At 46.1% G+C, this 12,956-nt stretch overlaps 1 protein-coding gene across 8 annotated transcripts in view; it reads right to left on the bottom strand.

Annotated features, from left to right (window-relative positions):
* dclk1b (doublecortin-like kinase 1b) overlaps positions 1-12,956 on the bottom strand; it is a 48,800-nt gene that overhangs the window by 7,564 nt on the left and 28,280 nt on the right. For 2 of the 8 annotated variants that reach the window (XM_048980171.1, XM_048980175.1), the window contains exons 1-9: positions 8,078-10,045; positions 7,514-7,608; positions 4,802-4,889; positions 4,101-4,270; positions 3,724-3,843; positions 2,898-3,044; positions 1,505-1,638; positions 1,285-1,362; positions 216-312 (exon numbers count right to left, since the gene is read on the bottom strand). In XM_048980171.1, coding sequence (XP_048836128.1) covers positions 216-312; positions 1,285-1,362; positions 1,505-1,638; positions 2,898-3,044; positions 3,724-3,843; positions 4,101-4,270; positions 4,802-4,889; positions 7,514-7,608; positions 8,078-8,096 — 948 coding nt within the window. In that variant the 5' untranslated portion in view covers positions 8,097-10,045. The other 6 variants (XM_048980167.1, XM_048980168.1, XM_048980173.1 and 3 more) reach the window with 5 other exon arrangements.

The following is a 12,956-nucleotide window of genomic DNA, read 5'->3' as shown; positions in this document are numbered from 1 at the left end:
TACACTGCAGATATAGCTGGTTTCACCCTGCAGTATTTTAGTTGATGTGTCATGGAGGGGGGGTGTTTATGCTGTGAGGTTTTATAATCGGTGACTGAAGGCCTCATAATCGGAGCCTAGCGGGACAGCACACTGCAGGATGCTGGGCATGTCGTCATTACTGCGGAAGCTGCCACACAGCAGCCAGTCATGCAAGGGCACATGGAGACACCCACCTTTGCCGTGTCCGACACGCTGTCCCAGTATGGCGAAGGAAACTCCAGCTGTCCCATTAATATCTGATCAAAGAGAGCTTCCTGATTGTCGCTATTCCTACAGAAAGCAGAGTGATTACTCTCCCGACAATCATCAAGATACCATTCATGAATATTGTTCAGTATTGTACAAAAGGTTGTTTCTTTAGACCAGGGGTCTCCAACTCCGGTCCTGGAGAGCTACTATCCAGTAGGTTTTCTATCCTACCCAGCTTCTGATGAGCCACACCTGTTCCTGGTATTTACCTGAGAACAGGTGTGGCTCTTCAGAAGCCAGGTATGATAGAAAACCTACGGGACGGTAGCTCTCCAGGACCGGAGTTGGAGACCCCTGCTTTAGACGCATAAAGATATTTCTTCTCTATTTCCCATGGCCACTAGAGGGCGCATTATAACTTATTTGTCTCAGTCTCGGGGTGGCATGGTGGTGCAGTGGTTAGCATTGTTGCCTCACATCTCTGGGGCCCAGGTTCGAGTCTCCGCCTGGGTCACATGTGTGTGGAGTTGGCATGTAGTCCCCATGTCGTCGTGGGGTTTCCTCCGGGTACTCCGGTTTCCCCCCACAGTCCAAAAACATGCTGAGGCTAATTGGAGTTGCTAAATTTCCCGTAGGTGTGCATGTGAGAGTGAGTGGTGTGTGAGTGTGCCCTGCGATGGGCTGGCCCCCCATCCTGGGTTGTTCTCTGCCTCGTGCCCATTGCTTCCGGGATAGGCTCTGGACCCCCCGCGACCCAGTAGGATAAGCAGTTTTGGAAAATGAATGGATGGATGGATGGATGTCTCAGTCTCACACAGTAGCTGCACAGCAATGGAATAAGAATTCCAGGGCCTCAATAACGACTAATGTCCGTCATACTTCAGACCATCAAGAAAAATGCCCACTGAATATGGAAAAATCTATTATGATTTATTAAACACCCCAATGAGATATTTTCCTCATTCAGAGAAAAGCCCGATATTTTATGTGGATTTGTTGGGATTGTTTCACCATGGTTTCAAATCCCAGGTGAGGACTGCGTACAGCACATACCCACGGAATGGGGGGAACCCACAGAGGAGGATGTAGGTGATGACCCCCGCAGCCCAGATGTCAACCTTCAGGCCATACCTAGAGAGACAGAGAGAGAGCGAGAGAGAGAGAGACAGAGAGAGAGACAGAGAGAGAGAGAGAGAGAAACACAGGCCTGTGAGTTAGCCTGTGCATTTCTAATGCCTAACTTCCAGCTGACACGCTCCTCCTCATCACTCACCCAGTCTCAGCGATGATCTCTGGAGCTACATACGTGGGGGTCCCACACACATTGTAGAGGGGTCCATCCACCACCGTGGCCAGGCCAAAGTCGCCCAGCTTCAGGGACTTGCTACCATCCTGATGCTCGTAAACCTGAAGTAGCAAACCAAGGAAGAGAGGGAAAGTGCATCAACCCAAATGCCACACTAGGCAAGTGGCTCTTTCACTGGGTACAACTAGGCGCCATCCCACCAAAGTTCAGGAACCTACTGCCCGGTTCTCAGTTCCTGGGCCGTCTCCACTGAGAACTTTTGTAGCTCCTGGCCACTTTCGTGTGCCACTTTCCCACCGCACAACATGAACTGTACTATCAACTGTGCTAAATAAGCACTGGAGATGAAAAAGCTTAAACCTCACACGTAATTTCATGCAACCACGTTTGCGCAATCGGGAAATATAAAATGCATTTTGTTTATATGACCTGCAACTTGTTTATAATGCATTATTAAATCTGACCAGCAGATCGATCTTTCATTTTCCACAGATTTAAACACGATGTACCATTATACCGCTAATAAACACTGACAAGTTTTACTGCTACTGATAAAATTTTCTGTTACAGAAATATGGAGGTGCAAGCAAAAAAGGTATTCATTATTGCATTCAATGTAACAGATACCAAAGTAATTTCTGCTCCACTACCTCTATTTCTTTTCCCCGCACTTCCATGTAACTTCCCAGTTAGGACCGGCACTTGCGGCAACCAGTCAGCAAAATTTATTGCGATAAGCCTTGCCCAGTAGCTCCTGGTCAAGTGCAAAGTATCTACTCCAGAGTAGGGACTTAAAAAAGTCTAAGGAACTACAATTGGACCGAGTTTCTGCGGTGGGAACACGACAGAAGTTCCTGGTTCCTGCAAAAGTTTCCGGTTCCTGGAAAAAGTTGGGAAAAGTGCCTACTGTTACCAGCTTTGACTAGATTTGTGTTTTGGTTTTATTTGCTTTTGTGCAACCATAGCAACAGAAGTGGTACTTTTCTAATAGCACTTGTTCAGTGTAAGAACAGTGGTAAAGGTCTCCAGTGAGAGGGTTGATTTGAAAGTCTCGGCATCTAGAACCTCTCCAGTCCATGAAGAGGTCAGCCTTGAAACAATGGTGCAGAATGTTTATCCCAGTAGGCACAGCAGGTAGCAGTAGTTCACTTGCCTTGTTAGTGAGCTGGCCCTCATTAGCAACCTCGAATCTGGAAGAGGTAGTGTGTATAAATCTTCTCACACGTGACCCAGAGCAAAAGAATCACCTGTCTTGCATGGGATCGAATCTCCATTTCAGAGCAGATGAATCCGGGTGGGTACATAACCCTCAGATCTCAACATTGCCTCCAAGAGGCAGTACGAAGAACTGAGCACTTACCAGCAGATTTTCTGGTTTTATGTCACGATGGACAATGTTGAGGCTATGGAGATACTTGATGGCACTGGTGAGGTTATACAGCATTCCGTTGGCATCGCGCTCTGTGTACTTGTTCGTAGATGTAATGGCATCAAACAAATCCCCACCCTGGGAACAAGCACAGGGATCGTTTTAGGGTGCTGTTGAAAGTTACAAATAAGAAACATTTCTCTGAACAATAGAACAGTGAACAGCAAACAATGGTCTAACGTTTTGGCAGAGCATGAAGTGCAAAAACACGTTAAAAACAGAACCTAGTGAGATGTTCTCTTGCCTATAAGTAGATGATGCCAAATGTCTTCAGAAGGCAATAATACTCAAACTGACCTATTTTTTATTCCCTTTGCAGAGACAAAAAAATGGAGCAGTAGCTCAATATAGAGCCGCTCTCAACAGAGAACAGAACAATTGGTCTGAGTGGCAAGGGAGAGACTTCTTACAGATAGACCTTGGATTGATCTCAGGGACATGGGTGGGCACATTTGCTGGGAGGGGGGCTTTGGTGGTCAGAAACTGGTATAAGGTGGGTTTTCTAAAGGTCTTCTCTGACACAGGTCAGAGGTTTCAAGTGGGATTCATGGAGAGGTCTCCTTAAGATGTATATCTTCAGAAGGATAAGGGCAAGTTTTTTCGGTTTAACAAACATAGGCCTCATGTAAACACCAAGGGAGAGAGTAAGGGAGTGTCAGTCAGAGATGCTAACAAACATTATGCAAACAAAGCAATCTGATTGGTTGACAGCACATTCTTTACATCTACCTATCAGTACTATAGAAGCATGTGATACCTTGACCAGCTCCATGACCAGGTAGAGCTCACAATACGTGTCCATCTCCTCAATGAGAAGAACAATGTTGGGGTGCTTCACTCGCCTGAGGATGGACACCTCGTTCTGGATCATTTGCTCCTGGGTGGAGGTAAGAGGACAGGAACATCTTGCTATGGTGAGGCAAAATTATTCACCTGCACGTCACATCAGGGTTACGGGTTATTATGCATTACAGTCTGTGTAAGAAACTTGGAAGACTATGTTGTGTAGAGGAGACCAAAGTAAGCCTATGAAATCCAAGGGTTATGCCGTTGGCCCTTTATCCAGCTTCCCGTAGCATTACCAAAGGGGTAGCAATGTACAATCTCAGCCAACCATGGTGCCAGGCCTCCTACCTTCCCACGGCACTTGCCCTTGTTGATGATTTTAAGTGCGTACTCCCTTCCGGTGGACCGCTCCACACACTCACGCACCACCGCGAAGTTCCCGTCGCCGATGGTCCTTCCCACTTTATAGCGCTCGGCGATGTACGCGGGTACCTGGGGGTACTCATCCATGATCTCCGCTGTGGAGCCATCATTAGCATTAAGGTCAGGGGCACACGTGTGAGAAGTATTTACCTTTCATGGTTAAAGCTGGTTGTTCGCAAGAACCATTCAAAACTTGCTGTATTACAAGCACACCAGGATCAAATATTCTACTGAGTGAGTCAAAAAGGAACAAAAATCATTCCAACATATAGCCTCACACTGTGCATACGACTAGAAAGATTAAACCCTGTAACACCAGAAATCACATTATTTCCACAATCACTTTAAACCAGGAGTGATCAATCTAGAAATTAGTAACTAGAGGACTGATTGGCTGAAGAGTCCTCGCACCCGGGTTTGAACATCTCCCATGAGACACACACACACGGGTGAGAGGGAGCTTGGGGTCACAGCGCAGGGTCAGTCAGTGTGCAGCGCCCTTGGAGCTGGGGGGGTTAAGGACCTTGCTGGAGAGCCCACAGCATTTGTGACTATCCTGCCAAGGTTGGGGCTCAAACCGGCAACCTGCCAATCCCTCAGATGTGCCAGATTCCCAGCACTCTCACCTTCACTGCCTGGTCCATCTCCCTCGTCCATGGAGCTGCAGACCTTGGTGGAGGCTAGAGACAGTGAGGATCCACTGTGCTGGGAACCCTGGGAAGGAGAGAGAGGGCATGAGCTCAAACAGCCGTTACCTACAGACTCCGGGCAATCATTCTGGCTTAAACACCTCGAGATGTAGCCATTAGGAATGTGAGAACGGAGGCTTACTGACCCTCAGATGAACAGGCTTGCCATGTTCTGTCAGTCAGACTGGCTCCTTTGAGCTACACTAGACGAGTTATTCCGACGAGTCTCAGCAGATGGTGATTTATTTCACATAAAACTACCAGCTCAAAGCACCGTTTCCCACATTATTATGGAGTTAGTAGGTCGCTGCAGAAGCAGGATTATCCTCCATAAAAGGGAGATCACACAGCATGGCTTTCTGATTAATGCACTGCCCACTGCACCCACTCCACGACCTCCATGCCCCCCCCCCCCAGGAAAGCAATTACACAATTACATCAGTGAAATGAGAATGGCTTTCTCCATCGTGATGGGGAGAACTGGGCACCGAGGTCAGAAGCAGCTCCCTTCATCTCTCGCAGATGATAGATCAGGATGAAGGAAGAACAGCAGGCAGGCAGATAAAGGCAGCAGAGGCAGGTCGAGGCTTTGAACAGTCTACAAAGCTTAGAAACTGAGTCTGTAGTAAGATCACTGCAGTTGAGACTTTTGCCTGTAAGTGAAATCCTGACAAATTGTGCAGTTAGAGCCGAGCGGGAATGGCTTTATGGCACTTTTAGGTTGGCCAGTAGGTGGCAGTAGAGTTCTGTTAGCGTGAGACCCTCATTCTGAATATTTACAAAACTTCCATTAAGTTATGCAACATTTATGATAGAGGCACAAAAGGCTAAGATGATGCCGAAGGAAGTTGCATCACAGAAGAGGGAAGAATTGAGCTACAACTTCAATCGACGACTCTGTCACTTATATAGTAATGAGCTTTAACCCACAAATCGGTCAAATTGTGGGATAAAGTGCAGTGAAGCTACAGAAAAGGCTTTGGCCTCCAGTCAAATGTGAAATACAAACTGCTGTATATTTATGGTTCAGTCAAGTGAAGCTGGATTGAAATACTGTGAGAAGTGTCCAGGTCTATTTCGCAACAATTTTACAAAATAAGCCCCTTATATGTCTGTTGCTAACGGTCTGGTCCAAAATACAAGTGAAAACGAGCTAAGAATCCCGTTTCTGTTGTTCTTTTGGCTGCATTGAATTAAATGCTGGATCGTTACAGCCCTCTACCCCTGGCAGGATAATTGGTATCTGAGGCTCTGCTCTACTTGGATGGCTACAATGGCTGGATAGCTCATAAAATGCTGTATATAAAATGTAAAATGATGGTATTTTCCTGAGCCATAGAATGATAACTGTATAGAGTTTAGCTGTCCATATGCTGTGTGTAAATATCTGAGGCCACAGTTATGCAGTGTAACCCCCACCCAAAGGATAACACCCTCTGCCTCCCAATTTACCGCATACACACAGAAGCTCCATCAGGAGCTATCACAGCGCTCAGAGGAGTTAAAGGAGGTACAGAGGAGTTAAAGGAGGTACAGAGGAGTTAAAGGAGGTACAGAGGAGTTACAGCAATACCAGAAATAGCGCGAGGAGCCCTGGCACCTGCACTAGAATAGCATGGCATGAGAGAGCTGCCGATATGAGCACTGCCCTCGATTCCCGGCTCCAGTGGCAGCCGTGCAGAATGAGCACCGGGCTGGGAGACAGCAACCGAGCCTGCATGCTGGTAAGCACCGACGGGAAGGCAGGCCAGATCGGGATACATTAAGCAGCACCGAGAGAACGAGTACCAAGTTAAGCAATCAACCCGAGAACCCGAGGTCCAGAATTACTTGACTAAATACACCATTGAACCAAAACATTATGATCCAATGACGGGGTGCTGGCCGGCCAAGGCTTGTCAAGGCGAGATGTGAACGATTACAGGAGTAATGTGTCCCGAAACACAATGCATCAAGTCCTTCTGCATTCAACATGCCGACCATGAGAACCGAATGATAGCTTAACATCTAATATATTCTAGACCTTGACACACACTGTTTGTATGACATGTTCAATATCATTCACTTCACAAGGGGGTGTTCAAAATGTTTTGATTCACTATTGTATACAAATATGTCTTAATGGGGCATTTGTTTAAAATCTTTCCCCATAAATACGTTTGTAACAAGGCAATCTGCATAAGTAAAAAATATTTCAGTTTAATATTTCTATTAATATACAGATGCTCTTCTGGGTACGATGGGGTTACGTTCCGATAAATAAATATCGTAAGGCAAAAATGTATTTTAATACAGTATACCTAACCTAACAAAAATTCATAGCCTAGCCTACCCTACCTTAAACATACTTAGAACACTTCCATTAGCCTATAGTTGCGCAAAATTCACACAAAGCCTATTTAACACATTAACACAAAGCCTATTATATAATAAAGTGTTGAATAGCTCATATAATTTATTGAATAATGTACCGAAAGTGAAAAACAAAATAGAATAGTCATCGTAAAGTCAAAATATCGTAAAGTCAAAATATCGTAACACGGACTATTGTAACCCGGGTGCGTCTGTAAGTAGTTTCAGCATGTTGATTAGGTTTCCTGTCTTGCCGCTGCCACTGCTGCCGTATGCGTGTGTGAGCAGATATCTTACCCGACGCCTTCGAACGCTTCCCGGGCTGGTGGGGGATGGACTGGGAGACTTCCCCGACCGGGGAGTGGACAGTTGGCTGCCTGGAGTCCCATTGGCTGGGGGGGTTGAAACAAGAACAAGAATCGATATTTTGAATGGCTGGATTGCAAACTCACTGTCTCCCCCGGAGGTGACAGCAGGAACAGCAGCAACAAGCAAAGCATCGTCCATCCGGTTGTTGCAGACATCAAGTATCCTTTAACGGACAGAGGATCAGAGTAAGAGCCCTGTACGGCGGGAGATCAGATGGAGACGAGACGAGGAATCCTGCCGAGCATCGCAAAGAGGATAGGCGAGACCGACATACAGCCGGCATCGCTGCCCCTCCTGGCAGAAGGTGCCACAGAGCCCTAAGAACCAGAGTTGGTGGAGAAAGCAAGGAGGCTGGACGTACGTACAGTGAGGAAGGAGAAAAGGCTAGCAGCCTGCCTGTCTGAACAGCCGTGACAGGAGCGCCTGGTAAAAGGGGCAGACTCCCGGCGGCTCTCGCTACCCCACATCCCCAGAGGCGTCGCTCGTCCTTACCTTGCACACACTGCAGCATGCTGGGGTGCCGTGCTCTCCCGCTCACTGCCGCGCGGCTCTGGTGCGCGGCTCAGCCAGAGCACCCTGAGTGGGTGGGGGCTGGAGGAGGCGGGGCCAACTGGTGGAGAGCGAGCCATTGTGAGCCACAATTGGCTGGCTCGAGACCCTGCACAAGTCTGATGCGAGAAGCTATGGCAGGTCTTCTGGGGGGGGGGGGCGTCATCCCAGGACTGCATCAATAACGTCAATTAAACATAAGGATTATGGGCTGCCCCCAGATTACTAATAACAAGCAGGAGATCTGCTGTGACATGAGTGCAATTAATAACAGACGGGTAGTTGGTGAGTAAAACACTAAAAGGAGCAGATTACAAGCCTCCCACATCAAACATGTCCGGTTAAACTGGATTACAGCCAAACATGCCAAACAGCTTCTTCTCAGAGCTCTGCGCTAACCTGATGTCCATGTCCTTATAGACGCCTCAGCTATGGTGTTCCAGCCATTTACTCATTTGCTTTTCCATGCATCTCTGCTCCATGCTAAACACCATGGATACTTAGTTTTATATCTAGCCAGTTTATTTTGATGAGATGAAAGACTGTTAAAGCCAGACAAATATCTAATCCAGGCAGGGAGAATTTGGGATTACCCTGCAGGGCGGGGGAGGTAGTTGCACGGTGGATTTGTGTTGAAGAGGTTATGGAATTGAACTAGACTAAATTACGGGGCCTTATGATGACAGAAAAGCAACTATGGAAGTTCACAACACAAGGTTTGCTGCAAGAAAATCCATCGTTTTAATGGAAACGGGAACTCTGGCATCGTTCTCCAGGCACTTGTTGGAATGTCAAAATCCATGAGTGGCAAAGATGTCTGCTGTGGTGTGCGGCCGGCACCACAGGGGGGCGCGTTGGTGTCACTGCCATGAATAATGCATCCTCTCAACTGCCATCTGTTTCTGAAGGGGGGCTCAACGCAAGGGCATCACCCAGCGCTATTCAGGGAACAGAAACCTCCAGGTCTCGGAGAAGAGCGGCTTTCCCGTCACAGCCGTGCCCTATCCAGCCTCGCTGACGGCGGGGTGACACAAAAAGAAATGTAGAGGAGGACTTTGAGGGCCCACGGATTCCTCCTTGTGGGCCGTGATGTATTTTGACAGTTCTTAAAGGTACAGAACTTTTAACCAAATTACAGTTGCCACGCACCCAAAAACCAGACCTGCAGTGAATCAGACTCACCTTCAAATGGCTCGGAATAGACTCACATTCTTTCTCACTGGCTTGGGAATGGTAATGGTGTCTAAATCTATATTCTTGTGATATTTCACCAATCAGAATCCGTGGTGATGATGTCTTACTGCATCGCAAGAAGAAAGTATCCAGAAACAGCAGATAAAAATATGCCACTGTTTATAGGCATGACTAATTTTAGGATTAAAATTATTTGAAAGCACAATAATGGTAACTAGACAAAGACTGTGAGGTCCAAGAATAGAAAATAACAAAACAATCAAGTCCATGTCAAGACAACAAAGTACATGTTTTGGTGAGGAGGTGAGGAGTTCTGTTTTGCTCCGTTCTGGCTAATTTTTCTACAGATAAGGCAAACTCCATCCATCCATCCATCTATCTATCCATCCATCCATCCTCCACTGCTTCTCTGGGTCTGTGCTGTACTGCTACACCAATCTTCATTTGACTAACAGCATAAACCACCTCAGGGAGGCTGATGAGAGTGACCCCCACGAGGTTGGAACTCAATCTCCAGACTCCATTTTCAGTGTTGGGCATTTCAGGTCCAGAAGCTACAAATCCAGACCAAGGTCTTGTTTCTACCAACCAGTTCAGTACTCACTGTGTGCTCAGCTGGTTTCACTGACTGTGTGCTCAGCTGGTCTCACTGACTGTGTGCTCAGCTGGTCTCACTGACTGTGTGCTCAGCTGGTTGCTAGGAACTAAATCTTGGTCTATGGATATGTAGCTTCTGGACCTGAAATGCCCAACACTGGCCATTCTTAAAGATCCAGAGGAACTGTCCCCAACCACCATGCAATGCTGAAGAGGCGTGTCAACTGAAACAGCCCAACAACACCCAGAGTCTTCCGGAACTTGAATATGTATGACATTATGAACTACGGCTGGGTCTGTAAACTACCATTTCAACCATTTCAATTAAAAAGAAAAGGTGTGCTGATTGGTCACTGATTGGAATGTGAAACGGCTGGATGAGTCTTTCAATCAAGGAAACTAACCACTAAAAATACAATATGAACAAACAATTCAGCTCAGCACAGGAACCTTTCAGTTTTAAAGTAGTTTGTAAAAGTCCAAACAGCTCATAGTGTCCCTCCTGACATGGATTAGGTCACCCTAGTGCCAACAAAGACAGCCCAACAATATCTAGTGATAGCATCCAAGTCCAATAACAGGGAGCTGTTAAGGTCAGATCAGATTTCACTACTGTTACCCACATGGGTGTTAAAGACCATCAATAGCAGTAGATCAATGAAGTCCTCAGAGGGGGCATCATCCAGCACCTCAATCAACCTGCAAGATCTATCTGATGTTGATGCAAGAGGAACCATACACTCTTGGGTGTATTAGTCTTTGGAAGCCCTGTCAGATCCCAGCCAAGCCCCTCTCCGCTGTGAACAGGAATTTCACCCAGGCTGTGGATATGAGATCCTCTCTCAGTAAGGAAGCAAAACTCTTCTTTTTACTGGTACCACTGTCAGCATAATGGTAACCCTCCGTTCCAAACGTTTCAACTAAACACTTGCAGATGGTTTGCATCTGCTAATCAATTTAAACTGTCCTTCTCTAGCAAATGAAACAAAGGACCCTGGTCTGTCAAAAGTTATGGCCTCACACCATATTCCCAATAGGAAGAGACCTCTGAGCCAAAACTGTTCAAAGACTATGTCACCCCTGCTGAAGGATTCACAGTATCAGAGAAACCCAGCGAGGCTGCAGTGCACCGAGAGGTGCTGGGGGAAGCAGCGGCTAACGGAGAACCGATGGTCGGCATGATGATTATCAGAGCTGCTGATGGGGCAGAGGCAGCTTGTCCGTAGGGAGCTCTTTTGGACTATAATCCGGCATATAAATGCCACCTCTGACGTGACTGCAAACAGAACCCATGCAGACTGCGAGCTCCTTCCCCCTGGCTTCTCCTGCCATGACTCATTCGGGCTCCTCGATTAAACCTGATGAGGATCCAAGAGGGATCACAGATCTTCAGTTAAAACAATATGGACATACAATAACACGGAAATAGCATTAGCTCCTGCTATGCTAATTAAGAGTTAAGGTACAGCAGAACTTACCCCATACTAGGTTGTGGAGGGACATTGTGGTTATGGACACATGGCAAATAAAATCTTTGTTTGGAAACATGAGGAAACATAATGATGTCTAGATCTTGACATAGTGGAAAAATTAAGTTTCGCCTTGTCTATAAACTGGTGTGGGGCTCTGTGTAGTTTTACCTAACTGAGTTTAAATAGCCATTTGTAACCTGTGATACTGTGAGCAGTGGTCTGAGTATGATCACTACCTCGAATAACTGCTTCCAACCAGTCTTGGTTTCCATGGCAACGTAGCGGTCCTCTTTGACAGCAGTAATTTCTCCTAAAACATCTTTGCGGAGTCAGAGGGGACGGTGACTCTTGCTGTCTAGGTCAAAGGATTTCAAAGGATTTTCTCATTAAAAGTGAATTCAAGCAGCACACTGCCTGACAGTTACCCTAACAGCCCAAGATTGTGAGTTTAAAATAAGCAAATTGATACCCTCGGTTATATAATGCTGCCTGTTTTCTTCTTATATCCACCTTGTCTGTACATCCGCAGTTGTTCAAAAGTAGCCCCACGATTCATTACTGGATAAATGCTTGGAGGATGGATGGGGGTTTAACAGCTAATGACAGTTAAACACCACCTTCAATGACAAAGACCACAATGCATAGAGTAGCTTGCAGTCCACATGCAATTATATCTTTTGTAGCACTTTATTCTCCTCTATGCATTTCTTTAAAAAAAATAACACGCTAAAACTGACAAGAGCATTATGTGTTGCAGTAAATCCATCTCAGCTAATGCATGGTGATGGAGCTTCTCCCAAAATGTCCAGGGTACACATTAACAAAGCAAATAAGGCACTATTGAAATAAGACACTTAGAAAAGTATAAAGGAAAAGACAATATTCAAATGGCACGTACACAGCACAAGCCGTGTTCAGATATCAAATTATTCTGCCGTAAGTCACCTATACCCAACAAAGGGGGAAAACAACTTACTGCAGTCCTAACGCGTCCAGTCCCCTGAGTCGCCATCACGCCTGCATTTTACTGTTTACTGGCTCATTCCCTGTGATTAAGCTCATGAGTTCACTTTCTACCACATTTTTCTGGAATTAATCATTATCCTCACATGGGCTTCGGGATGCTTTGACCAAAAGGAGATTCCAGCTTCATATACATGATATAGCACAATGCTCCAGTAAATGATAATTATTTTCCAAATGACCTTTCCAATGGAGAGTCAGGACAAACGCAGAGGCTAACAGGATGCTACTGCATCAAAGGGCACAGGAAAGCACACACTAAATCGGCAATTTAGAGACCCAGGGTCTGAACTGTCCTGTTTTGGGCAAACCAACAAACAGATGGGAGAAACTGTCGAGCCCCATGTGCACGCAAGTGAGTACAGAATTCAAACCCACAACCCACTGAGGCATGACACTGCCCTTAACAGTTCATCGTAAAAATATATTTAACTACTTCGATTTATTTGTTTTTAGCTTGTGTGCAAGCCGCATATACAACAATTATTAACTGCTATCAAAAATATGTCTACAAAATGTTAACAGTGAGCAGTTTT

This window comes from Brienomyrus brachyistius, chromosome 17 (genome assembly GCF_023856365.1).
Source record: "Brienomyrus brachyistius isolate T26 chromosome 17, BBRACH_0.4, whole genome shotgun sequence".
NCBI classification, from domain to species: domain Eukaryota; kingdom Metazoa; phylum Chordata; class Actinopteri; order Osteoglossiformes; family Mormyridae; genus Brienomyrus; species Brienomyrus brachyistius.
The sequence above is the reverse complement of the archived record's forward strand: the minus strand, read 5'-3'. Positions and strand labels throughout refer to the sequence as shown.